At 40.1% G+C, this 25,160-nt stretch overlaps 1 protein-coding gene across 2 annotated transcripts; it reads left to right on the top strand.

The window, feature by feature from the left end:
* The first annotated feature begins 535 nt into the window (after nucleotides 1–535).
* On the top strand, nucleotides 536–21,312 carry MXRA5 (matrix remodeling associated 5). Of its 2 annotated transcripts, none has more exons than XM_054052631.1 (7): nucleotides 536–1,030; nucleotides 3,087–3,296; nucleotides 5,567–5,696; nucleotides 6,025–6,415; nucleotides 8,629–13,644; nucleotides 14,268–15,168; nucleotides 16,714–21,312. In XM_054052631.1, the coding sequence occupies exons 1-7, from the start codon at nucleotides 885–887 to the stop codon at nucleotides 18,620–18,622; spliced, it is 8,703 nt and encodes a 2,900-aa protein (XP_053908606.1). In that variant the 5' UTR covers nucleotides 536–884; the 3' UTR covers nucleotides 18,623–21,312. The 2 variants fall into 2 exon arrangements, with proteins under 2 accessions (XP_053908606.1, XP_053908594.1); XM_054052619.1 differs by having other exon boundaries at nucleotides 537–1,030; nucleotides 16,711–21,311.
* The last annotated feature ends 3,848 nt before the right edge of the window (nucleotides 21,313–25,160 follow it).

Genomic DNA, 25,160 nt, shown 5'->3' with positions numbered 1-25,160 from the left:
TGTCTAGTCTAAATCTGCCCCTCTCCAGTTTATACCCATTGCCCCTAGTCCTATCACCACAAGCCTTTGTGAACAGTCCCTCCCCAGCTTTCTTGTAGCCCCTTCAGGTACTGGAAGGTCGCTATAAGGTCTCGCAGGAGCCTTCTCTTCTCGAAGATAAAAAATCCTAATTATCAGCCTGTCCTCGTATGGAAGGTTCTCCAGCCCTCTGGTCATCTTTGTAGCCCTCCTCTGGACTCGCTCCAACAGCTCCATCTCCTTCTTACGCTGACGATTCCAGAACCGGACAGGATACTCCAGACGAGGTCTCACAAGAGAGGAACAGAGGGGCAGAACCCCCTTCCTCGCCCTGCTGGCCACGTTTCAACACCGCTGGAAGCCCTGAGGTCCCATGGACAAACCCCCCTCCAGCCCCAGGTCCCGCTCTCCAGCGCGCACTCGCACCCCCGCGCCCGCCCCCCGGCGCGGTCCCGCCCGCCTCCCGCCCACCCCGCAAGAGGAGCTGCTCCGCCGCGCCGTCCCCTCGCACAGCGCCCGGCGCGGGGAGGCGGGCGCCGCTCCGGTCACCGTCCCCCCTCCCCGTCCCCCCATGCCGCGGCGGGCGAGCTGCGCTCCCGGCCGGGACAGCGAGCGGCGGGGAGGCGCCGGCAGCTCCCTCTATCCCGCTCGCCCGCGGAGACCCCGCAGCGCCCGGGGCTCTCGGAGGGGCTGAGAGATCGCGGCGCTCCGACTGCCCCGCGGAGAAGGCGAGCGCTCATAGGGAAATAGCAGTAGTTAAAAGAAAAAAACAACCAAACACCCCCTCCACCCCCCCAGGCTGTGTCCTGCCCGGCTGCCGCGCATCGCTTATGCTGATCCGGGGGGATCCCGCAGGATGACGGGCGATGGGGAGCCCTAGGGCGGCGCCGAGGCGTGCTGCCGCGGGCTGCGATGAGCCTCGGGGAGCCGGAGCGGAGCTCTGCAGCCGGGTAACCGCCGCCCGCATCCCCGCGCGGGCAGCGCCTGCACAGACCCCCGCGCCCGCCCGCAGGTAAGGAGGGGCCCGGGCGGGAGCGGGGCTGGGGGCTCCCCCGCGGGGGTGGGTGCGGGGAGGAGGAGGAGGGCAGCCGCGCGACTGGTCCTGGGGGTCGCTCAGCCCAGCAGGGACGGTGATCCTTAATGGGAGGCATTTGCCCTCCGGCACGGAGTGTGTGTGTGTGTGTGGGGGTGCTCAGGGGCAACCGCGCCCCTTCCCCAGCTCCACGGCGGCGGAGGGGCAGCGCCCCCCTCCCACGCATACCGCCCCGCCTCCCCGCGGGCTGCCGCCTCGCCCCTCCTCGCGGGCAGCCGAGAGCTGGAGGCGCGCTCGAGGGCGCCCCCGGGCGGTGGGGCGGGAGAGGGCGGGCGGAGCTGGTCCAGCCTCGTGCGGCGGGGACTCTGCAGCCGAAGATCTGGGAGAGCGGCTTCAGCGCTCGGGTGTTGAGGGCACTGCGCTCACTCGTCGTCGTTTCTCACCTGGGCGAAGCACAGAGAAGTCCCGCTGGCCTCTTCTTGACCAGTCCTTCTCAAGTCACTGTAGTGTCCTCTTCACCTCAAGGAGCACCTCCTGTAAGGATGGTGTCCTCTTAACCTGGTGCCTTCTTCCAAAAGGACTTCAAATGAGTAGGATTTTTTTAAAGCGATGTTAAGGAAAACGGCACCTGAATATTCTTAAGTAAATTAAAACCTACTTGTCTTGTAAAGAATGGTAAACATCTCATTAACTTGACCACAGATATTTGAGAAATCTCTTCATCCCGATGAGCCTCTCCTTTGAACTGTAATGGTTTGCATATGATGGGCTTAGAAGGGAAAATGTGTGTCTCGTTGCTAGCAGATCTGAGAAAATCTGATTTTTATACTAAAAACAAGAACTGATGGAACTCATAACATCTAGTAATACTGAATGTCATTCCATTTTTGCCACACAGTTACACAAGAGCAGGAATACTAAATTTCTGGTACTAATAGTAGCTTGCATTCCTCTATGGCTTTAGTCCGAAGAGCTCAAGTTCTTCTGATGGTAGGGATAAGAATAGAGATACTTCAAATTCATTTCTGCAAAGTTAGGCTGCTTAATCTGTAATGAGATATCTACATTAATTCTTTTCTTTTCAGAAATGTTTAGTGCTCAAGATCAATAGCAGTTGTGTTTTCTTGTCTACCCTAGCACAGAGTGCATCTTTAAATGACTCTCCATGGGTGTAGCCACACAGATTTAGACATGCAGTTCTGGAAGTTTGAACTTGAGTGTTGATAGACAAGGCAAGAGTATAAATATAAACTTTCTTGCTGATGTTTCCTCTGACGTCTGTGCTTATGCTTCTAAATAAATTATCAAGTTTAATGAATTCTGATCATTCGTAGCTCCAGTTTGGTTAAGACTACCATGTAAAACCACGTCTGACATTGCATGGCAATGCGTGGCTAAGGATGACAGAGTCCAGATCTATGGCCAACCAGTTCCTTCTTTCACTGACTTTCTCCTTCAATGATAGCATTTCCCGTATACTTTATGAATTGTATTTGTTCAGCCAGATTTTAGCCTCCTGGAATTTATTAGCCTGCCTAAAACTTAAACAGCTAGGCTAGGTAAGCTAGCTAATTAGGAGTCTAATGAGACTGATTCGTACTATTTCTAGGTATCCAATAAGGTAGATACCTGATTTTGTTCAACTTCGGCTGGATATGGATAGGGTTTTTTTTTTTCTTTCATTGACTGTAGAGGGAGCCATGGCAATTTGCTTGAACTAGATGCTTCCCTTGAAGTTTTTTTGAGTAGGACGAATACTACCCTTGGCGTATAGAACAAACCTAAAAAATGTATTTCCACAGGGAGACAGCGTAATGTTGTAGGTAGGTGTTTAGTAGAACAGCAGGGGCGAATTGTGGGGGGAGAAGTTAACTTTGAAGTAGCAAACGACTTGGAAGAAATAAAACCCCTTTCCAACTGAACTTTGCCTCGATTGCCTACTGAGCTTTTGGGATGCTGCAGAGCATCCATAGGTATATACAGCTTTTTTTAAAAGGTTTTATAATATCATCATTTCTTCTCTCTTTCCCCGCAGGAGGAGCCAGGCGAGGGAAGGCAAGAAGATGGGTGAGCGGGTGGGGGCACTCTCCGTGGTGCTGATCCTGGGGCTGGGGCTGCCGCGGGGCGCCCTGGCCTGCCCCCACCCCTGTGCCTGCTACCTCCCCACCGAAGTCCACTGCACCTTTCGGTCCCTGGCAGCCGTGCCAGCAAGGATCCCGAAACATGTGGAAAGGATCAATTTTGGGTTTGTATGGCAGTTTCTAGCAAGCAGTTTGATGGGCTTGTTGCAGAATCCTGGAATGCTTCACACGTGTGCGGTGTACCAGAATAGCTGTGTATGCTTTCCAAGTAGCATTGCACAGATGAGTGTTTACTTGCAGGCACTGTATTTCAAACACTGGCATGGAGAAAGTTTTAGTGTAGCCTTCATGCTAAAGTTACTATTATTTTAAAATAAATATTTATATCATGGTGTCGGTTCTTCATGGCAAATAGTACATGTAGTCTTTTGTAGCGTATATTGAATTAAACCTACTATGGGATTTCTACTAAATGCTGCGTTTTATCCCTGATGTCAAAAAATAAAGGAGGAGTAAAATTCTATAACGTAGCCAGGTGGCATTTTGGAGAACAATGAGATACAGCATATATTAATATAACATTCAGTAAAACGAAAGCTATTCCATTGTCTTTGAAGTTTCATTTTTTTCAAGGAAGTTAAGCACAATATAAGCATAAGTGTTTTGTGGAGAGATAGCTCAGGCTCCAACTGGCTTTCTTCTGCCAGGGTATAACCAACTCACATATACTGTCAGATTGTGAGACGAAAAAGCAGGGAGAGTTGGTAGACTGCATATCAAACATTGCTGTGTAGGGCCATTATGTGACATGGCATGGTGTAAGAGATGCTGTCGTGCTTGTTATCAGAGCTGTCTCACTAACTGGTATAAACTTATCCATCTGGCCCAAGGCTTGTAAGCTGTGATTGGTGGTTTTTTGGTTTTTTTTTCCTTCTCTGTGGTTAAAATTACTATCCACCAGTTTTTCATCTACCTAAAGCCTAATTTTAGTCTCAAAACACCCTTGTACTCACTGAATCTGTATTACAGCCATCTGTACATTTGTGCCTTTTTTGACTCAAAAGTACCATCTCTCCTCCTACACTGAAAACCACACATATTCACAGTCACCTCTGTTCCATACGTCAGCATTCTGTAGCAAATTCTATCCCTAAATTGCTTTGGAAAATGGGATGTAGGCTTATAAGTTATTTAGCTGGTTTGACTTTTTAAATAAAAATACATTACTTGAGCTAGCATGGAAGCCCTTTCCTAATTTTGTATTTCAGCACTACAAGTGACATTGTCTGACTTGTGTCCTTTCCCAGGAAAAGAAATGGTCTTATCTCTGGCTGTTGCATTTCTTTCATATTACATATTTACTTATTTCTATCTCAAGGTGCTATATATTTAGGAGGTAAAGATTATTTTCCTAACTCAAAATAATTTCTTATTTAAAATTTAAAATTTCTTATTTACAGAAGTTCATATTTTTTAGAAGGGCTGATGTAAAAATGAGGAATTTTAACAGAGTGACAGCTGTAAGCCTATTGGATCTGTAGCGGGACTAAAATTATCAAAAGAGTAGTCTAAAGTTTTAGAAAATTCAGGATCTTCAGCTAGACAGCATGTTTTAACTTCTTGTTATGTCTTCCTTTCCTTTCTAGTAAGTGTTTAAAACTCAGAAAAATCTTTAAAATTTTATGCTTAATTTAGAGACTTCATACTCACATTAGCTCATATGTTTAATTTTATGTTTACATGTGGAATGTAGGTCTAGGCTTCCAAAATTAAGTCTTCCATATTGGCAAATAAAACCTGATTTATTTGTCCAAAGTGAAATTGAATTGTTGTCAAAAAGTAGATTTTCTGTATTCCTTCCCTGGAAGGAGTTTCTGGGCTCAAATTATATAATTGGAAGGTCAGTAACTAGATTTTATGTGATTAGTTGATGTAGCCAATTACATCTTGTAACAGTAAGTGAAGCAGGATGTGACTTCCTGCTCCTCATGCTGTTTGGGGGATAACCATTTTTAGTGTTCTCTCCAAATCTTTATTATTCTTAGATGTTATTTTGGCAACACTGCAGGCCATCGAGTTTGCCAGGCTCCGTAGCATCATTGGTTGTCTACAGGCCATTAATTTATTACCATCATAAACTGAGCTGCATGGAAAGACATACTGGCAGCTATTAGAACTTAAATGCCTATTACTCTTACTCTGAAATTATGGCTAAAGTGCCGCAAATTGAGTTAAAAGAAATGTTAATGTAAACATGGACTAAGTATATTTGGCCTTGTAAAAATGTTTCAGTAACTTTTGGCCCTTTGACAATGCTTTAAGATCCTTCCAATTTTTCCTGAAAGTTAAGTTATGCTAATTGTACATTTGCAGTCCATGTCAGTCAGTGCAAAGAATGTAACTTCACATGTGTTTGGGTTTTTTTTTTTTCCAGGTTTAACAGTATACAGTCTATATACGGAAACTCCTTTGCAGGACTTACAAAACTGGAATTGCTCATGATACATGGAAATGACATACAGAATATACCTAACGGTGCTTTGAAAGATCTCGTGTCTCTACAGGTAATACTCAGGTCTTCCTAAAATTTGAAAATTCTAACTGATAAATAACAAAAGACAAAAATAAGTGGTTTTGTAGTGTCTTTCTTAGGATTAAGATACCACTTACTGAACCAAATACTTTGGGGATATGTTAACTCTGGCTATGGCATACTTAATAATGCCAACTAATATTCAGCTGTATTCTCCCTGTTTGACCAACATATAATTTTTTCAGTGGCGCAAAGGATATTTGAGTGTTGGAGGAAAACTTCTGCATGCTTGCTATTCCATTTGGATTTAGATCAAAACCCAAAATTAATCTCTTTTATTCTTTTTTTTTTTTTTTTAGGTTTTTAAAATCAGTTACAATAAATTGAAAGTCATAACTGGTCAAACTCTCCAAGGACTTTCAAGCTTAATGAGATTGCACATGGACCACAACAGAATTGAGTTTATTCATCCAAATGCTTTTAATGGATTAACTTCTCTGAGACTGGTGCATTTAGAAGGAAATTTGCTCCAACAGCTTCACCCCAACACCTTTTCAACATTTATGGTTCTTGATTATTTCAAACTGTCAACAGTAAGACATCTCTACCTATCTGAAAATGCTCTTAGGACCTTGCCTGCGGAGTTGTTTAAAGGCATGCCACTGCTGGAGAATCTTTACCTTCATGGGAATCCATGGGCCTGTGACTGCAACTTAAAGTGGCTGCTTGAATGGAATGAACTTTCTGGAGGTAACTTCATGTTTCACCTATCAGTGTATTGTTTTGCGCAGTGATACAGCTTTGACTAAGGGCTGGCAACCGTGCTGTCATAGAAGATGGGAACACTGGATTTTAATTTGTTTGGCTACAGAAGGAGTGGAAATCAAGTTTCAAAATTCCTGGATGAGTCCTTTAACTGCAAGGAAAAAACAACAACCAAACACAGATTTATAATGCCTCTATATCAGGAATATACTAAATGAGGGGGTTGCTGAATGTCAATTTTTTATTTGTGCATCTCAGGACATTAATGCTCCGTATCAAGTAGATCGGTGCTTACCATAGTAGGCCAGAGGGACTGGTATTACCCTAAATATGCTGCTAAAATATTAAGAGGGAATTGTCATTTAATTGCACTGAAGATGGCTCAGATGAGTCAGTAGCAACAAGGTTACAGAATCATAGAATGGCTTGGGTTTGAAGGGACCTTAAAGATGGTTCAATTCCACTCCCCAGCCATAGGCAGGAACATCTTCCACTAGACAAGGCAGCTCAAAGTCCCATCCAACTTGTCTTTGTTTATATAATGATTTGGAAGGTGTGTGGTGGATGATAGTGGATCTCGTCATCTTAGAATGTGCAATTCACTGCAGTTTATGCACTTAGCTATAGGACGATATTTTTAACACTATATGTTACTTCAGTGTCTAATGTAGGTGTTCTTGACTGAACTGGTACTTGAGGCATCTCACTTTGATCTTATATTCAACTAAGTTAAACCTTAATATTTTATATACTCTTCTTGATCCAAATGAGTATGTCTCTTAAGTGCACTTAAGTTGCACTGCACGTTATAACAACGAAATATTAGATTAACTTTATTTTCCTGTGCAGTTAGCTTTTTGCCATTTTTATTCAATTACGTTCCCCTTTTTACACTAGAGCAGTAGTGATTTTTGGAAAGAGAATTTATCCATGTCATTTTTTTGCATGACAGGTTTTGTATCTTTATATAATTATAACATTAACTTTTGGGAATTCTGTCCAGGTAGAGTTACAAAATTGCTGTTTCACAGATCACCAGTGTGGCCACTGCCAGGTCATTGTGGGCCACTTCTATCATGAACCATGCTTTCCTTGTCTTTGAAACATTGTATTTGAATCTGCAGTAATAGACTTGTTCAGTTAAATATTCCCTTTGTAAGAGCTTCTCAAGAAAATTGATTTGTCACACTGGCAGAGCATGTATTTTTCAGTTAAAAAAAATGGTATGAAATTTGGTCCCTTTTCCCCTTCTCCTAGCATTTTCCTAATAACCCACATGCATATTGATTCTTCATTCAAAGATCGCTCATTCCTCAGGAGTGCTCAGCATGACACATTCCTAGAATAACTGGAATACGTTTTATTTACAACATGTTTCCAAACTACATGTGTAAGATGATGTTCGACATTATAGTGAGCAGAACAATGTGATAAATATGACTTATTTTGCAGACAAGAGTCTTTCTGGCATGGATAGAAGAGAGGAGTCAAAGCTATTATTTCCTGGTTTAGTGCTCCTGTTTTAGTTTCTATTTTATCATTACAGAGTTTACATTTTTTAGAGAGGTCAGGGTAGGAGTGGCACTTGGTTTTTCTTTTTTTTTTTTTGCTTTTGACAAATAGTTTTTAAGTGTAGGAACTTGTCAACAGATTTTGGTAGCTACAGTAGAATATTTTATCTATTGCCAGTACTATTGTTAATGAAAAAAGAAAGATAAAACCTTCCTGGATTATTTAATGAAGAAGTCTGGCATTTCTTAGGTAAATGCTGCATTTTTGAAAGCTGAGAAGACCCAGTCTCCTTCATGTTAGATCCACGAGTTAGATGAGTAGGCTGTCACTGTACAGATGCAGACTTTTTCATGCAGCATAACTTTTTATGCAACTCTAAGATGTTGTTCGGAACACTACAGTTTCTAAGTGTTTTATTCAGAGGTAGTGAATGAGAATAGTGGAGTATTCAATCCTGTCTTTAAAGTCAGGAGAAATGGCGGTCAGTTTGAAAATCAGGTGCTCATTCAACTATGAAAACAAAGAGGTGTCATTTTAAAAGCCTTACCTTATGTGCCATGCCAGAATGTTTTCCTCATGAGGTCCATTTCACACTTTTGAGAGATCTCTAACTCTAGAACGTAGCTCCTCACCTTATTTATCTTTTGTTTTCCACATATTTTTGTTTCTTTTTTTTTTCCTTGCAGGGGTTTTAAAATGCAAGAAGGACAAAGCCTATGAAGGGGGACAGCTCTGTCCAAAGTGCAGCAGCCCAAAACAACTGCAGAAGGAAGATATTCAAAACTTGAAAGATATTTCTTGCAGGAAACCTGTCATTCAGTCCTCACTCAGGCAGAATAGTACCATTCAAGATGAAGATGATGATGACAGTTATGAAACCCCTCTGGAAGCGCTTCAGTCCTCTCCGTGGAATGTTACTTTAAATATGACTGATGAACATGGCAATGTAGTCCACCTGAACTGTGAAATCAAAAAACCAACTGGCTCTTCCAAAATTCAGTGGAATCAAATCCAGACTCAGGAGATAGATATAAATGCTACAATTTCACTGGATTTTGAATGTCCGATGAATCGAGAAAACTATGAAAAATTATGGAAGCTTATAGCCTATTACAGTGAAGTACCTGTCAAATTAGAAAGAGAACTTATGGTCAGCAAAGAGCCTAAAATAAGCTATCGGTACAGGCAAGGCTCAGATTATGATGCTCTTTACTACACTGGTGTAAAAGCTCAAATAATGGCTGAGCCTTCCTGGGTGATGCAACCTCTTGTAAATATCCAATTAAACAGACACCGGAGTACAGGGAAAAAAGTGGTGCTATCTTTTTTTACTGTGTTTTGTCAGACAATTAGTACCAAAGACACCAGGCATCAAAGAAATTGGGTAATGATAGAGCAAAACCAGAGCACAAGAACAGCACAGAGTGTGCTGGAAGGGTCAGAGTGTCAGCTGAGGTGTGACGTGAAAGCCTCTGAGAGCCCCTCTGTTCAGTGGCACTTCCCAGATGGGACTAAACTGCAGGCACCGTTTAATCAGAAAGATGGCAGGTTTTCCATTCTCAGTAGTGGCCAGCTTATGATCAAAGCAGTGAATTACACTGATAGTGGTTTGTACCACTGCGTTGCCCAAGTGAGGGGTGATGTGGACATAATGGCTTACAGACTTCTAGTGCAGCCTCCAGCTTTTCAGGTAGCTGATTCAGATGTAGCGAGAGTTGAAAAAAATGTTGGAGATCCAATAGTTTTGCCATGCAATGCAGTTGCCATCCCAGAGCCACAGGTGAGCTGGATTCTTCCAAACAGCCAGGTCCTTAATGATTTATCAAACTCTTCAAAAGGGTATATGTTGGACAATGGTACTTTGCTTATTCCCAAAAGTCATGTCAGTGATAGTGGCTATTACAGATGTGTGGCTGTCAATCAGCAGGGATCAGATCAATTTGTAGTAAGGGTCACAGTAAATAAAATGGTTTCTGACAGGTCATTTAAAAGGCTAAAACTAAAAAAGCACCCAAGGTCAAAAAGTTCATCAAAAACAAGAGGACGGGTCATAGATGATGGAGAAGGATCAGGAGCAGAAGGAGTAGATGAGTTCCCACGAAGAAAGAACCACCTGAAAGATCGTGAAATATCCTTTAAACAAAAAAGTGACCAGGTGCTGGAGGCTCAGATAAAAAAGCGGAAGAAAGGCAGAAAGAAAATGAAAATTTGGAAAACTACTGATAGAACCCAAGACGGCAATGTTGCGGAAGGACGGAGAGTATTTGAATCTCGAAGGAGAATTAATATGGCAAGCAAGCAGATTAATCCAGAGCATTGGGCTGACATTTTGGCAAAGGTCCGTGGGAAGAATATTCCCAGAACAACAACAGATATGGCCATTTCTTTAACAACTGCACAGCCATCAGTCATGCATAAAACTACTCCAGTCCCTCACCCAGTAGCCAGCCCTCTGCCTTCTGATACAGCAGCTGATGGGGTAGATTCCTCCGCCGATGCTTCACCTGTAGGGGAAGAGGAGCCATTCTCAGTCACTGTTTTCCACAACACTGAAGCATTTTCAGCCCAGTCAATGTTAACAAGGACAGAAATTGAACCCTTCACTGACCACAAGGCTTTAGAAACACTCACAAGTGTATACCCTGCAGAAATCCCTGTATCGGGTCCGTATTTGACTCCTGTCTCTGCAACTATGCAACCACAGGACCAGCAGCATCTTGATGTCAGGATTGATGATGATTCAGTTGTAGTCAAAGGAAATATACATGCTCTCACAGAAGAACCTCTAAACAGACAAATTGTAACAAATTTTCCTGATACTCAGAGCAGTTCATTTACGGTGGAAAATGCAGATAGAACTAAAGCTTCTACATCAGAGGAGACTTCTGCTTTTGCTGAGCTACCACTTGATGCTACTGTCCTAGCTGAATCTCAGAGTGTGGATCTTCATAACATCTTGGAGACAACCATGAAGTTAAATGAAGTGGACCTGATGAATGTTGACACCACAGGTTTAACACCACCTCAGCTGGATGAGATCATCCCAACGGATTCTGTGGGCACTACTACCATTTCTTCATCTGTTTCTCCGTTTGTTACAGAAAAGAGCAGTGACTTGATTCATCAGCACAAAGAATTACCCACTGGCCGGACAAAAATGGCAGATTTAAGTACAAATTTTCCATCTGTCACACTCATTAGTGTTCAGAGCAAGGAAGAACCCAAGACCCACAGGAATACTGTGGCTCAAGAAAGCATATCCAGCAGTTATGCAGAAAGTTTTCAGGGAGGAGAACATAGAAACCTGGCTACTCAAAAAACAGGTCTTAGTTTCACTTTGCCAAGTACGAATGCTCTTCACAAGACAGCAGGGGGGATAAAACCTGCTTCTTCCATCAGCAGACTGACCACTGTGGCCACAACAACAACTCCCTATAGAAAAACTGTGCCTTCACTTGTTACTCAGCGTGTTAGAAAAAGGCCTTATGGGAGAAGGAGATTGAGGCCAAACAGAATGCGACAAAGACCAAAGCCTTTCCCCCGTGTTGTTTTAACCACGGAGGTAATGCCTGTTGTTCCAAGGACACCTGAAGTTGTAGCTGTGACCAAAACTGCAACTCTTGAAAGTCCTGGTTTAAAAAACAATTTCAAAATACAAGCTAAGGAAGAGAAACATATGGAATACACTCCGTTAGTTACAGATCCAGTTACCTCAGAGAAAGTTACCAAAATCAAAGAGGTTGTCACAACTTCCTTCTTTAGGCCTACTGCTTCTCCATCTGAAGCAAAACATGTGACACACTCTAGTACTCCCAAAACCTTGGTACAACCTGTGACTGCACCTATCACGATTTTATCATCTTATGTTGTACATGATGCAGTTCCCACCATAGAGTCAAGTGTATCTCTGGAGCCAGAGCAAAGTAGAGTGCCAACGTACAACTCATTAGACAATATATCAGAGGAAGAGGGCAGTAAAGCAGATTCTCAAACTATGGATAGTAAGACAGAACAGTCAAGCACAACAGCTTCTCCTGAGCATATGAACAGCTTGATACTGTCTACAAAACCAGAATTTCAAGAACAGCCTATCCTGTTTGACTCAGAAGTTGTAGTTAATGAAACAACCACTGGACCGTTCCAGCTGTTATATCCCACTATGACTGACTTAAATATTCCTGTGGGCACAGTGGAAGTTTTTAAGGACCTCTCAGTTTCAAAGGAGCAATGGAAGCCCACAGTATCTTTAGAAACATCAGTAATAACTGAACCACCTCAGAAATATGAGATGATAACTTTGTCCCCCTCCTCCAGCATGACAGAAGCTCAGACTTTTCCACTTAGAGAAACAAAGAAATCTGTTACTTCTCAGTCTGAGACAAAGCCATCTTACTTGGATAAAAAGGAAGCTATCTCACATGTATTGCATCATGATCCCACTTTGCATACGACTGAAAAACCTCAAACTACTTCCAGCACCTTTATTCCACTCATAAAACTTGTCACTCTTCCCCCTTCCATTTCAAGGACTTCACATCCTTCCCTTCATTATACCACTGAGGAAAGTAATGCCTCCAATCAGGAAGGCTTTGCAGAAGCAAAACAAGTTGAAGAAGATGGTGACAAAATGTTGGTGAGCTCAAGACAGAATGTGCACCCTACTCCTTCCTTTAGCCGAAATAGGATTAGCATACAGCTGAAAGAGGAGCAATTCGAAGAAATGTATAGTAGCAAGTCAAACAACAGTTTACTGCTTAATCCAAACCTTCCTGATCCACCTGCTGGAATGATACCAAGTCTAAACCAAAGACTGCCTGTTGTGCCTCCAAAGCATGTTCCAGTAAGAGGCACAGTGAAGCCTCCATATATTGTAACTCAAGGTTCATTTCACTATTTTATAACACATCGGCCTCTTCACTACACAAATAAACCGGAGATAACAGCATATGCAGCACATACCATCCAGGACAAAAAATCTTTTGTCTCTCAGAGAGAAATAACTGCCCCAACACAAGCTTCTCCATTTCACAAAACAAATCCATTCACTGCAAGCAAGTTTGGTAATCAGAGTCAGAACAGATATAATGTTAATTCAAGACTTTGGGGAAATAACTATGTTCCAGATAACAGAGGAACAGCAGGGAGACTACCAAATCAAGGGATCCCTTATCCCAGTTCTAGAATGCCATTCCTTTTCAACAGGACAAGGATATTCCCTCACTTAAGTATGCATCCTAAACCGGTGGTCCCTAGTCAATTAGTCCCAAAAGACACAAAAGAGAAGAAGATTGCCCAGGTCTCCCCTACTCGGATTACAGTGCAGAAAGCTACAGCTATTCCCATGCCTCCAGTGCCACACACCACGACCACCACATCACCCCCACCAACAATTTTGAAGATTACCCCTCCAGCCTTTCTCTCTCAGCACACAAAACCACAGATATCCACCACAGTTCAGCCTTTTAAAAATGTCCATCATCATCATCAAAAAGTTCCATCTGTGCCTTATGTGGAAGGCATTATGCCACATAATTTGACTGTAATTCAGTCTTCCACTAACTTCAGGATACATGGAGAAATACCAAAAATTATCACTAAAGGATCTCAGAGCATGTCTGTCCTTGCTGAAACAGATGCTTTCATCCCTTGTGAAGCTACTGGTGAACCCAAGCCTTTTATTACTTGGACAAAAATCTCTACAGGTAAGACAGAGAAAAATGTGTTCTTCTATATATTTTTTGAGGGTACAAATACTTGGGTTGTTGTACAGAAATGCAACATGATCGCAGGAGTAGTCCAAAACACTGATGAATAATTTCTGTTTCTTTTAATCATTATGGATAATATTTGACTAATAGCCACTAATAATTGTAGATAAAAATAACTTTGCAGTACTTCTTGTAGTAAAAAAAAACTTTGCCATTTAATGAGCTTAGTTTTTGAAGGGGAATAGTTGCCAACTCTGATTATTTACAGTAGTTAGAATTTATGATGACAGCACTTGTGAGCATAAGTTTGTTCACATTGCTGCCTTAAATATTGATGTGTGTCATCTCCGTAAGCAATAGGAAAAGAGATATTGTGTAAGGATGTAAGAGAAGTCCTAAAGCATAAGGCCCTTAAAATTTCCCACACTGTACAGGCTTGCAAGCTTGTATGGTTAGTTCTGCAATAGAAACAAAGACTAATGTGAGCTACAGAGACTATCAGAGGATGTCACGTGATCCATCTGAAAATTTAGTTGGAGTTAAGTAAATCTAAAATGGGAAGACGTTTTCTTAAATCCTTTGATTTTCTGTTTCTTTCTTTGATCCCATCTTCCCAGGAGCTCTAATGACAGCCAACACCAGATTACAAAGGTTCGAAGTCTGGAAAAATGGTACCCTGCTTATCCGAAATGTTCAACTTCAGGATCATGGGCAGTATTTGTGCACAGCTCAAAACCTGCACGGCATAGATAAAATGATAGTTGTGCTTACAGTTGTAGCCCATCAACCCAAAATGTTGCTTTCACACTATCGAGATGTCACGGTTTATTTTGGAGATAGCATAGCAATGGAATGTCAGGCTAGTGGAACTCCACGCCCACATATTTCATGGATTTTCCCAGATAGAAAGATTTTGCAGACAGTTACCACCACAGAAAGCAGGATAATGCTTCATGAAAATCGAACCTTGTCTATCAAGCAAGCAACTTTTTCAGACCGAGGAGTTTACAAATGCGTAGCAAGCAATGCTGCAGGTGCTGACAGCATTGCAGTAAGGCTGCACATTGCAGCCTTACCCCCCATCATCCAACAGGATAAGCAAGAGAACATTTCCTTGCCTCTTGGTAGCAGTATTAACATCCACTGCACTGCCAAAGCAGCACCTTCTCCCAGCATCCGCTGGGTGGTCTTTGATGGCACACAAATTCGACCTTCTCAGTTTATCAATGGGAATTTATTTGTTTTTCCCAATGGAACGCTTTATATTCGCAATGTCTCCCCCAAGGACAGTGGGACCTATGAGTGCATTGCTGCTAACATTGTGGGAGCTGCAAGGAGAACAGTACAACTCCATGTGAAGAAGCATGCGTCTAACGCGAAGATCACTGGGAGCTCTCCTCAGAGGACAGATGTAACATATGGCAGCATCTTGCATTTGGACTGTAGTGCTTCTGGTGACCCCTGGCCTCGGATATTATGGAGGTTGCCTTCCAAAAGGATGATTGATTCCTTACACAGGTAAGTTACTCTTTGAGGTACCATGGCTAAATTACAGTTTAGATGCACTTAGAGAAAAGATTATTCATATCTATACCAGTTTCATTCTTGTCTTCTCTCAGTTTTGAATGAGGACCCCAATACTTAAGGACAAGTTTGAAATCATGTCAAAAGGTAGCCAAGTTATAATTTAGTGTAATTTTCTTGAAAACAGTAGTACTCTTGAAAATTCAGCTTTGGGTGTTTAGGTTAAGCTGGCACTATTTGACTTTTACAGCTACATGTAAATGTGGTAAAAAGTCCAGTGGCAAAAGTTACAGTACATAATTTGTGTTCTGCTTTTCCATTGTGCCTAATTTCCACAGAGTTGCACAGTTGCCTGCTTTTCATCAGGAGAAGTGGAATCGCTGCATTTTGTTTATCTGTTGTATAAATCATTATATAGTGTAAATAGGGGGCGAAAAAAACATCTTGTATTGGTTTAAGTAAACATGATAAATTTGTGTAAATATCACCATACAATAAAGTCTGTGCAAACCCAGTTGCATATAAATACTTAAAATAATACCTTCTCCAGTGTTCACCATATCAAGTAAAATATCAGTTCTTGAAAACTGCAATAACAGATCTGACTTTACTGAAAATATAATTTCTGCTCTATAAATTATTTATTACTTAGTCTTTGAACAGTATAGACAGATGCGAAATGTACTGAAAATGCACGCTTATCAACAACTTTCTTGGTAGCTGAATGTAGTCATCATTTTTTTCACAAAAAACATATTCAAGTAGCCTGTGGATAGCACAAAATCCAGAATTCATTTTATCATTCATAATGATGGCAAAAAAATTAGTATTTTTAATTTTCCTTCATGATGTTTGTGTGGGCTGTTTTTCGAGTACAGCGGGTCTTCTTTGGGGAGAAACTTGGGGCTACTGAAGAAATTAGTTTTGAGTGCAATGCACCAATTCCATTGTGAAGTGGAAAGGAATAACAGCTGTTTAGGAAATTGAAAGTATTTTTCCATATTTCAAAACTTAGCTTCTTCAATATTTTGTTTCCTTTTTTTTTTTTTTGATTGCTCTGAAGATTACCAGAGGCAAGAGGAAGTTGCTTATCTTGCTTTGTTTTTATCTCCAGACCTAATTTCCAGACTCCGTAGTTATGGTCCATATAGGTTCATGTGGCATGTATCATTCAGAGAACCTGTATTTGAATGTTACAAAATACTGTACATGCAGTCAGAAGATTGCAAAATACCATCATTTATTATTTAATGGTTGTTTAATGGTCAAAATCACTATTAAAATCATTGAATGTAACGAAGTAGAATTGCTTGGTTATAAATGAGTAGAATTATTTTATTCCATTTGCTACTTGGGGGAGAGTATCTTGGATATTTCAGACCATAAAATTATCTGGCAATAGCAATACTTTTTTTTCAGTATTGTTGATGCATTTGTTTTGTTTCCTCAGGTTTCACTTGATAATTAATACGTATTATGTGATACGTAAAATGTGATTTTGCAGCTCATATTTTGTTCTTTTTTCTTTCTTTACAGTAGTTTGGAGAAGAGAATCAAAGTATTCAGCAATGGGACCTTGGTTGTCTATTCAGTTACAGATAAAGATGCAGGAGATTACCTGTGTGTGGCCCGCAATAAGATTGGAGATGACTACGTGGTCCTCAAAGTCAATGTGATGATGAAACCGGCAAAAATAGAACATAAGAACAAGAATAACCACAAGGTGAAGTACGGAGGGGACCTGAAAGTCGACTGTGTAGCCACAGGTCTGCCAAATCCTGAGATCTCCTGGGGTCTCCCAGACGGCAGCATGATCAATACCTTCATGCAGTCAGATGACAGTGGCAGCCGGACAAAGCGATATGTGGTCTTCAATAATGGAACCCTATATTTCAATGATGTTGGACTGAGAGAGGAAGGGGACTACACTTGCTATGCTGAGAACCAGATTGGGAAGGATGAAATGAAAGTGCGAGTCAAAGTAGTGGCCGAGCCTGCAACTATCAGGAACAAAACATACACTATTATTAATGTACCCTATGGTGATGTTGTGACAGTAGCATGTGAAGCCAAAGGAGAACCCACTCCCAAAGTGACTTGGCTCTCCCCAACCAACAGGCCCATTCCTGCCCTATCTGACAAATACCAGGTGTACAGAGATGGCACGCTTCTCATCCAGAAGGCCCAAAGGTCTGACAGTGGTAACTATACTTGTGTAGTGCGGAACAGTGCTGGAGAAGATCGGAAAATCGTCTGGATCCACGTTAATGTTCAGCCTCCCAGAATCAATGGTCACCTTAGTGCAATAACGTCTGTGAGGGAGACTGCCATCAGGGATAGCCGTAAACTTATAGACTGCAAAGCTGAAGGCATCCCTGCTCCACGGGTCCTGTGGGCTTTTCCAGAAGGAGTAATCCTGCCAGCTCCCTACTATGGTAACAGGATCACTGTGCATCGGAATGGTACTTTGGACATTAGAGAGGTGAGGCAGACAGATGCGGTGCAGCTCATATGCATTGGACGGAATGAAGGAGGGGAAGCCAGACTGATTGTGCAGCTCCTCATCACAGACCATTTGGAGAAACCCTCCTTCAGAGACCCTGTCAGTGAAAGGATCACCGCCATTGCTGGGCACAGCATCAATCTGAACTGCTCAGTCCAGGGGAACCCCAAGCCCAGCACAAGCTGGATCCTTCCTAATGGCACTGAAGTGCTGAGTGGCAGCCGTCTGCACAGATTTTACCATAAGAGGGATGGGATCTTACACATCAGCAGCCTCTCCGCTGGGGATGCTGGGACTTACCGCTGTACAGCCAGAAACCCAGGGGGTTATGTGGAACGGGTAGTCTTCCTGAAGGTGGGACTAAGGCCAGAAATCAGCAACCACTACAACAATCTGGTAAGCATCATCAATGGAGAAACTCTGCAGCTCCATTGCATCACACAGGTGAATCAACAGACACAGATCTCCTGGACACTGCCCAATGGGATGGTCCTGGATGCTCCCCAGGCTGTGGGTCGCTTCTCGTTGCTGGAGAATGGTTCACTGACAGTGCGTGAGGCTTCTGTATTTGACAGGGGCACTTACCTGTGCAAGGTGTCCACAGAGTATGGAACTTCTGTTATGAATGTGCCCGTCATCGTGATAGCCTATCCTCCCCGAATCACCAGTGAGCCAGCACCTGTCATCTATGCTAGGCCTGGAAATTCAGTAAAACTGAACTGCATGGCCATCGGGATTCCTAAAGCAGAAATAACGTGGGAGCTTCCAGACAAATCACATCTGACAACAGGAGCTCAATCTCGTCTGTATGGAAACAAATTCCTGCACCCTCAGGGGTCATTAGTCATCCAGCCGTCTACTCAAAGGGATGCAGGCTTCTATAAATGTACTGCTAAAAATATACTAGGCAGTGATTCGAAAACAACCTACATACACATATTCTAGCACTAAAACAAATTCCTTTGGCTTGATACTAGTGCTCAGGTCACTGCCAAACGAGCTCAGCAGGGAAAGTACTGCTTGCAATGAGGTCAGGAAGGTTGAGGGCAGAAAAAAATGCCTTTTTTTTATGTAATGTGCATTGCTTTTGTACTCAGTGTGTCCCTGAAATAAAAGGAGGCAGTAGACATGCCAAAATTAAGGAGACTAACATATTGGAAAAGGTCTTGAAATTGTTAGGACAGTATAGTGTGGTTTTTCATGCATCTGAGACCTTAAGTACTCTGTTGTTGGTGGTAGTCCAACGCTATTTCTTATTTTAACAAGCACCTTAAAAGTACCAAGGAAGTATTAACTGTTAATAAATGAGCTGCAGTGATAGAAGTGCTTTAGTAAAACTTAATTTTGTTTATACCCTGCAGCAATTTTACGTAATCTAGCCTTATAGAATATTATTACTAACCTTTCTGTTCATTCTTCTATCAGCTCTTCAAAATCAAAAACTAACTTAGCAAATAAGAGTGATATATTTTAATAAAAATACATTAAAAAGACTTTAGTTATTTTAACATATGAACAAACTTTTTTCAGCTACTAAGGATTCTACAGTCAAATCATTCATTATATATTTTATATATATTTTTAAATCAGACTATGAGACTAGAAAGAGTAACAATGAACTTGGTCTCATTTTATAAATTATTGGTCTTCACAAGACTCTGATACATTACAGTGTTTTATAATATTAAGTTCAATATAATGTACATTTTATAATAAAAAATATTTTCAAAAAATGTTTTCACTGTGGGTTTCATTTTATTTTGAGAAAATAGGGAACTCTGAACACTGAGAGTATAAAGTTAAGTCAAAAACCAGAAGTCATGTGATGTTATACATACTTTTATCTTTCTAACATGATTTCTTAATAAAACCTCAACACTTCTGTTATGTATAGCTCAGCATACATTTACAAGTTCAATACTTTTTCTGCAATCAAGGATGTTTTATTGGATAATTTACATAATTATAATAAGATTTATCAATTATGCAATTGAATTGCTACAAAATGCTGAATTATGCCTGTGTTTCAACAAGGGACTGCAATCAGAATTTTGAAAATGTTAACTCACATTTAAGATATATAGATTCTCTGAGATATTCCTGAGTTCTTGAAGTTCTGATTGTTCATAAAGCTTATGCTCATGCTTTAGGATACGATGAAAGTAAAAGCTTTATTTTTATTTTCTGTGTTGGGTAGAACATGGCAGAAAGTAATGCAAAGTGGAGTTCTAATATTTACGTTTTGTAAAAACCTGTAAACAAAGATTTCTTCACCCTAGAAATTTATCCAGTTTAGGAAAATTATAAAATGCGTATTTATCATCATCTCATTGAACGTATTTGATTAGAACAAGGATGTTGAATTAAATGAAAAGGACAAGGACATTGCTGAAGATGCAAGGTGTATAATTTGTGTGATAGAATATTTTATAAAAATTATTTTTAAAAAGTCGGTGCAGACTGAATAATTGTGGTTTGTACACCAGCATTTATTAAAGTTATGCTACAGTTATATTTCTTGCCTAATTAAACAGCACTTTTTTATGTGTTAGTTTCTCTGACATGGTTTAAACCATTGGGCCCTAAATCAGCAAATTGGTGCTCAAGGTGAAGCATGTGCCTAAATATCTGGCAGGGATGTAGCTCCTGGTGATAGCATTTAATGAAGAAAGGGACAAGTATTCAAGATTTTAAACTAGATTGTTCATGTGTATTTTTCTAATCTGGCTATTTTCCTTGACCAAGTCACAGATCTAATATGTCTTTAGTTTCTTTACTTAATTTTAGTACCTAGTTATATTATGGTATTTCTTGGGAAATGGTAGTACAGTTTCTAATAATAATACATCTTTTAAAAGTGTCTGAAGTCAGCATTTTAGCATTGGAATAGGAGTCAAGCTCTTTTATTCATCTGTCCAGTCTTCAGTTAACACTTATGTGAATTTATAGATATTCTTGGATGCTGAATGACTTCTATATATTTCCACTAAGCAGATTTTTTTTTTAATAGTAAGGGAAGAAAGCAGATGCCAGAATCAAATGTTTGATCTGTTGGGATCAAACAAAACCTCTGATAATGTTTTATTTATCAATCTACTATTTCCACTACTGCCAGTGGAAGTTTTGGAAGAACAATAAATGAAAGATTTGGCTTAAGATCTTTTATTAGTTCAAGTCAAGACTTGCACGCTTGCAAAATTCCCTCAAAATTGGACTTAACATTTTTTTAGGCATTATAATTTCCATGACATTTGCCTTTACCCCTTTTATGGAAACATACTCCTAATGACAGGCCTATAAAATACAATTCTCTTCCAAAATAAACATAACTACTGCTTAACAAATATCATATGAACACTTTTTACACTCAAGCAATGTTTGGCCATATGTCCTGCCTGTCTTACATTCTTTGTCTGCCGAGAGACCAGTTGTCCAGGATATCCCTCTTGAGTTCCTTTTGGATAAGTAAAGAAGTTCATTGAGAAACCAAGCTTTTCCCAGGAATTCTGCTCTTAGGCTTGAATCCACATATCACTCTGTGCTGGGTCATCCATCAAATGAAGGCAGAAATAGGACTATGAATTTAAATCATACCTTCTTCCTTTGTTTCTGTGTAATTATCTGCAAATTATGTTAGATAAGTCAATAAAAAAGTTGCATTACTTCAAGGACACAACACTTCATTAATTTCTTTTGCAGAAATCTTCATTTGTCATTTAGACAAAGCATCAGCCATATGTTCAAAAACAATGGAGCTTGTTCCTTTTCTGATTTTGAAAGAAGCTGGGAAATGAGTTGCCTGCTCTTGGTTTGAGAAGATTTCACAATTTTTACATGATCAGTCAAAGCAGGTCGTGGTTAGTTTCCATGGAAAGGAAAACTTGGCATTCCTTGCTTTTTGCTTTGAAAATGGAGAAAAAAGATTTGTTTGACGTCTTTTTTTTTTCTTTTCTTTTTTTTTTTTTTTCCTTTTGAGAAGTAGAGTAACAAAATGTCTCCTCACAGCTGTGTAGATTGCAAATGACTGGAGTGATATATTCATTTCTTGCTTTCGCCTTTACAAATAGAGGTTCACTGTGACTCTATGCCTAATGCAACTAGCAACTAATAACAACAATGAATAACAACAATGGTGATAGGAATACAGGCCAGAAAAGCAAAAACCAGGGAATTAAATGGTGTTCATGTCATCAAGATCTAACAAATCACTAAAACACGAGCCAGTTCACTTACACGTTCTAGTGATTATCTTCAAAAGCTCATGAAGGCCGATTCAGGTACAGAAACAAATGCTGAAGCTGTAGTTGAGGAAACATAAAACAGTCAAACCCTGGTATCAAGAGAAGTACTTTGTTTAATTCATTACTAAACAATCAATCTAAGAGCATCTGTAGAATAACTCAGTGATAAGAAGCATGCTGCTCTGGAACTTTCCAAAACAAATCATATAATAGCAAAAAAATACTTACCTTCTTACAGAATTAATTAGTCCAGGGTAAGGAAAGAGAGAATTGGTATGCCATATCTTACTTGAGCAGATTTCTTTTTTTTACATAGTTACATAGGATATTCTCATGTCCAAACTAAAGAAATGCAATTTATTTATTATAAAGTAGGAGAACAGATGTTTTCAAAACATTTAAAGAGAAGGCATGAGTAGCTGCTTGTCAGGAGAACATGTCAACTGAATGCAGCTGAGTTCTGGTGCCTTTCCACATTGTCATTAAGATACAGAAGACACTTTGAAAATATGTGACTAATATAAAACTGAAAGATATCAAAGTACATTGGATCAAACTGCAATTCAGAGATTGGTGAAATGATTGGAACAAAAAAATTATTCAGTAAATACAAATGCAAGAATTATATTCAAAAGGAATAAATTGAATACATGTACAGCAAACAATTAGTGAAGAAGGAGTAGGAGTGGTACAAGTTAATAACATGATGCCATTAAAAACCAAAACATTATCACTTTGAAGTCTATTCACATGGGGGTTGTGTGAAGCAATATAATGGAGATAATTACTTTGTTCGCAGCCAGGCCCAAATACAAAGAAATTGGAAAGAATCCAAGAAAGTAGTTTGGGAAAGATAACTTACAAGGATAAGTTGAAATATGATGAGTATGTTCTGCTTAAGAAGAGAAGTATTAAGTACAGTAGTTAATCACATGTGTAGGAAGACCTTATAAAGATAGTAGTCAGCTGTTTTTCAGGTTCATTGAAATTAGTATGAGAAATAATAGTGTTAGTTTACTCCAAGCAAGCCATCGGCTTGTAACTGTAAGAACAGTTGGGCAGTGTGCTATTTTGAAATTCTCGTCTTTGGAGACAGTTTAAAAAAGTTGAGTCTTGTATCTGTCACCAGGAGTCAAGGTCATCATCTTAGAAAGTGGGAAATCTTGGGATTCTTTCAACATCTGCATTTCTATCTTTCCTAGATTTTCCTAGGACTATTTTAGATACTATTTTTATACACTGTTAAAAGTAAGATTTGTTTGCTAATTTTAGTCAGAGCTTGTGATTTTTATCTATGTAATCTTCATGATTAATATATGAAGGATTCTTCTGTTTAGTATGATATGTCAGTTATGGACACATGACAAATATGCCCATTTTGACCATACCTTTATGGTAGAAATGTCATGGAGGGATTTCTAGAAGCTCCTGTGTTGCAAGATCTCTTTATCATTCAAAGACTTTAGGTTAAAAAGCTATCTCACACCAGACCATTCATAGAGATGCACAGAGTGGAAATAAAGAACTACAATTATTTTCTTTTGAATAAGTAAAATTGTTTTTTGCCTGGGAGAGAGCCCTCTCATATTTCTTTCCTTCCATAGGCAAGACCTACTGTTACTCTTTATATTGTTGAAGTGATGTGTATAACACCTAGGGTGATGTGACAGGAAAGATGTTGTGACATCAGACTTCAGATACTATGACACTGGACTACAGCTGTGTACCGCCTACTGAGCACTTCTTTGAGTGTGGGGCCTGCGTAAAGGGAAATACATGTTGGCAACAGTACTGCAGTGTGGCTTCTTCCATACTCCATGGCCCTATTCATCAAGCACAGCTGGCTGTAAGATCAAAGAATTCACAGACTGGCATGTCTGATGTGCAAGATCATTGAGTGGGAAAGAGGCTTAAATATATGATGTCTCCCAGCTGCCATGGAGTGAGTCTTGACAGGTGTGGGAGCGGAACAATGTGAGATGGATAGTCAGATTATAAAATTTAAAGAATAAGTGGTGCTGTCACATCCAATTACCTCTTGTGGTTCTCTATATCACTCAAAACATACCCGACATCATATGCATATTCCATAACCTCTGAATTAACAACACATGCATGGGTTTCATGGTTACATTTACTCCCAGTGTTAGTCAAAAATAAGACTGATTCAAAACTAGAATTTTTTTTTTTCCCTAGTTCCTACCTCAAATGATCAATGGACTAAGCCATTATACTCACCTACTAAGAACATCCCTGTGCTTTTATGGGTTTCTCTGGAATATTACGATTACAGACCACTCAGCAACATAAACCCTTAACTAACCTAGGAAAAGAGTCCTGGTAGTCCAGGACGACAAATGCATGCAGCTTCTGTAGACCTAGCAAGCAAAACATTCCATTGAAATCAACAAGAAAATATTTGGACTTCAAATTGTCTGTAAAATAAATTTTTAACAGTTGTTTAACTGAGTCATTATTTTTTTTATAAAGTGGGCCTAGCAACCCTTAAGGAAAACAAAAAATCTGACTGTTTTAATAGCAAAGGAAAGATATGGCAGTCAGAAATTGGATATTTGATACAAGGAGCCTTTCTTATATAAAATGGAGGTTAACATTTACTTGTGTTCTTTTAAAAAGCTAACATATTTTCAAAGTTTCTTCACACTGTGCACGACAGATACTAGCCTGTACAGTTGTTTTTAAAAATCCTGGTAGTACCTTGATTAGAATCTGAATAGAATTCTTACCAGGCAGTCACAGTGACAGTATTACTGTGCTGTTATTACACTATCCATATATATGGATACATATACATATGTGTGTACATAAATAAAGGTACATAGTAATTGAAAAAATATAACAGGCATGTTATTGTAATGAAAACTTAGCAAAGTATCATAACCTACAACAGCAATATTATTAAAATGTATTTCTATTCATCTTTACGTATCACTTGGGTAATTCATTATGGTGTGTGTATGGACAAGAAGATTTCTTATAATGTGAGGTGAGATGCAGATTGCTGCCACAAAAAAACCCCACACTCTGTTTTTCCTGTTCCAGCAGTAAATTTCCCCTAGATGTCTTACAACAGCTCTTTTGTTAATTTGCTAAAACCGTAGTTGGGGAGGAGAGGAGAAGGGTATTCTTTTCTGCCTGGCTAGTGAGCTGAACTGGCTCATCCAGACCAAAAGTGAAATGCCCAAGAGCAAGAAAGAAAACACACAGTGATGTGGAATGAA

The sequence above is a fragment of the Cuculus canorus genome, chromosome 1, assembly GCF_017976375.1.
Source record: "Cuculus canorus isolate bCucCan1 chromosome 1, bCucCan1.pri, whole genome shotgun sequence".
NCBI classification, from domain to species: Eukaryota; Metazoa; Chordata; class Aves; order Cuculiformes; family Cuculidae; genus Cuculus; species Cuculus canorus.
Note: the sequence above shows the minus strand (reverse complement) of the source record. Positions and strands in the feature narration are given on the sequence as shown.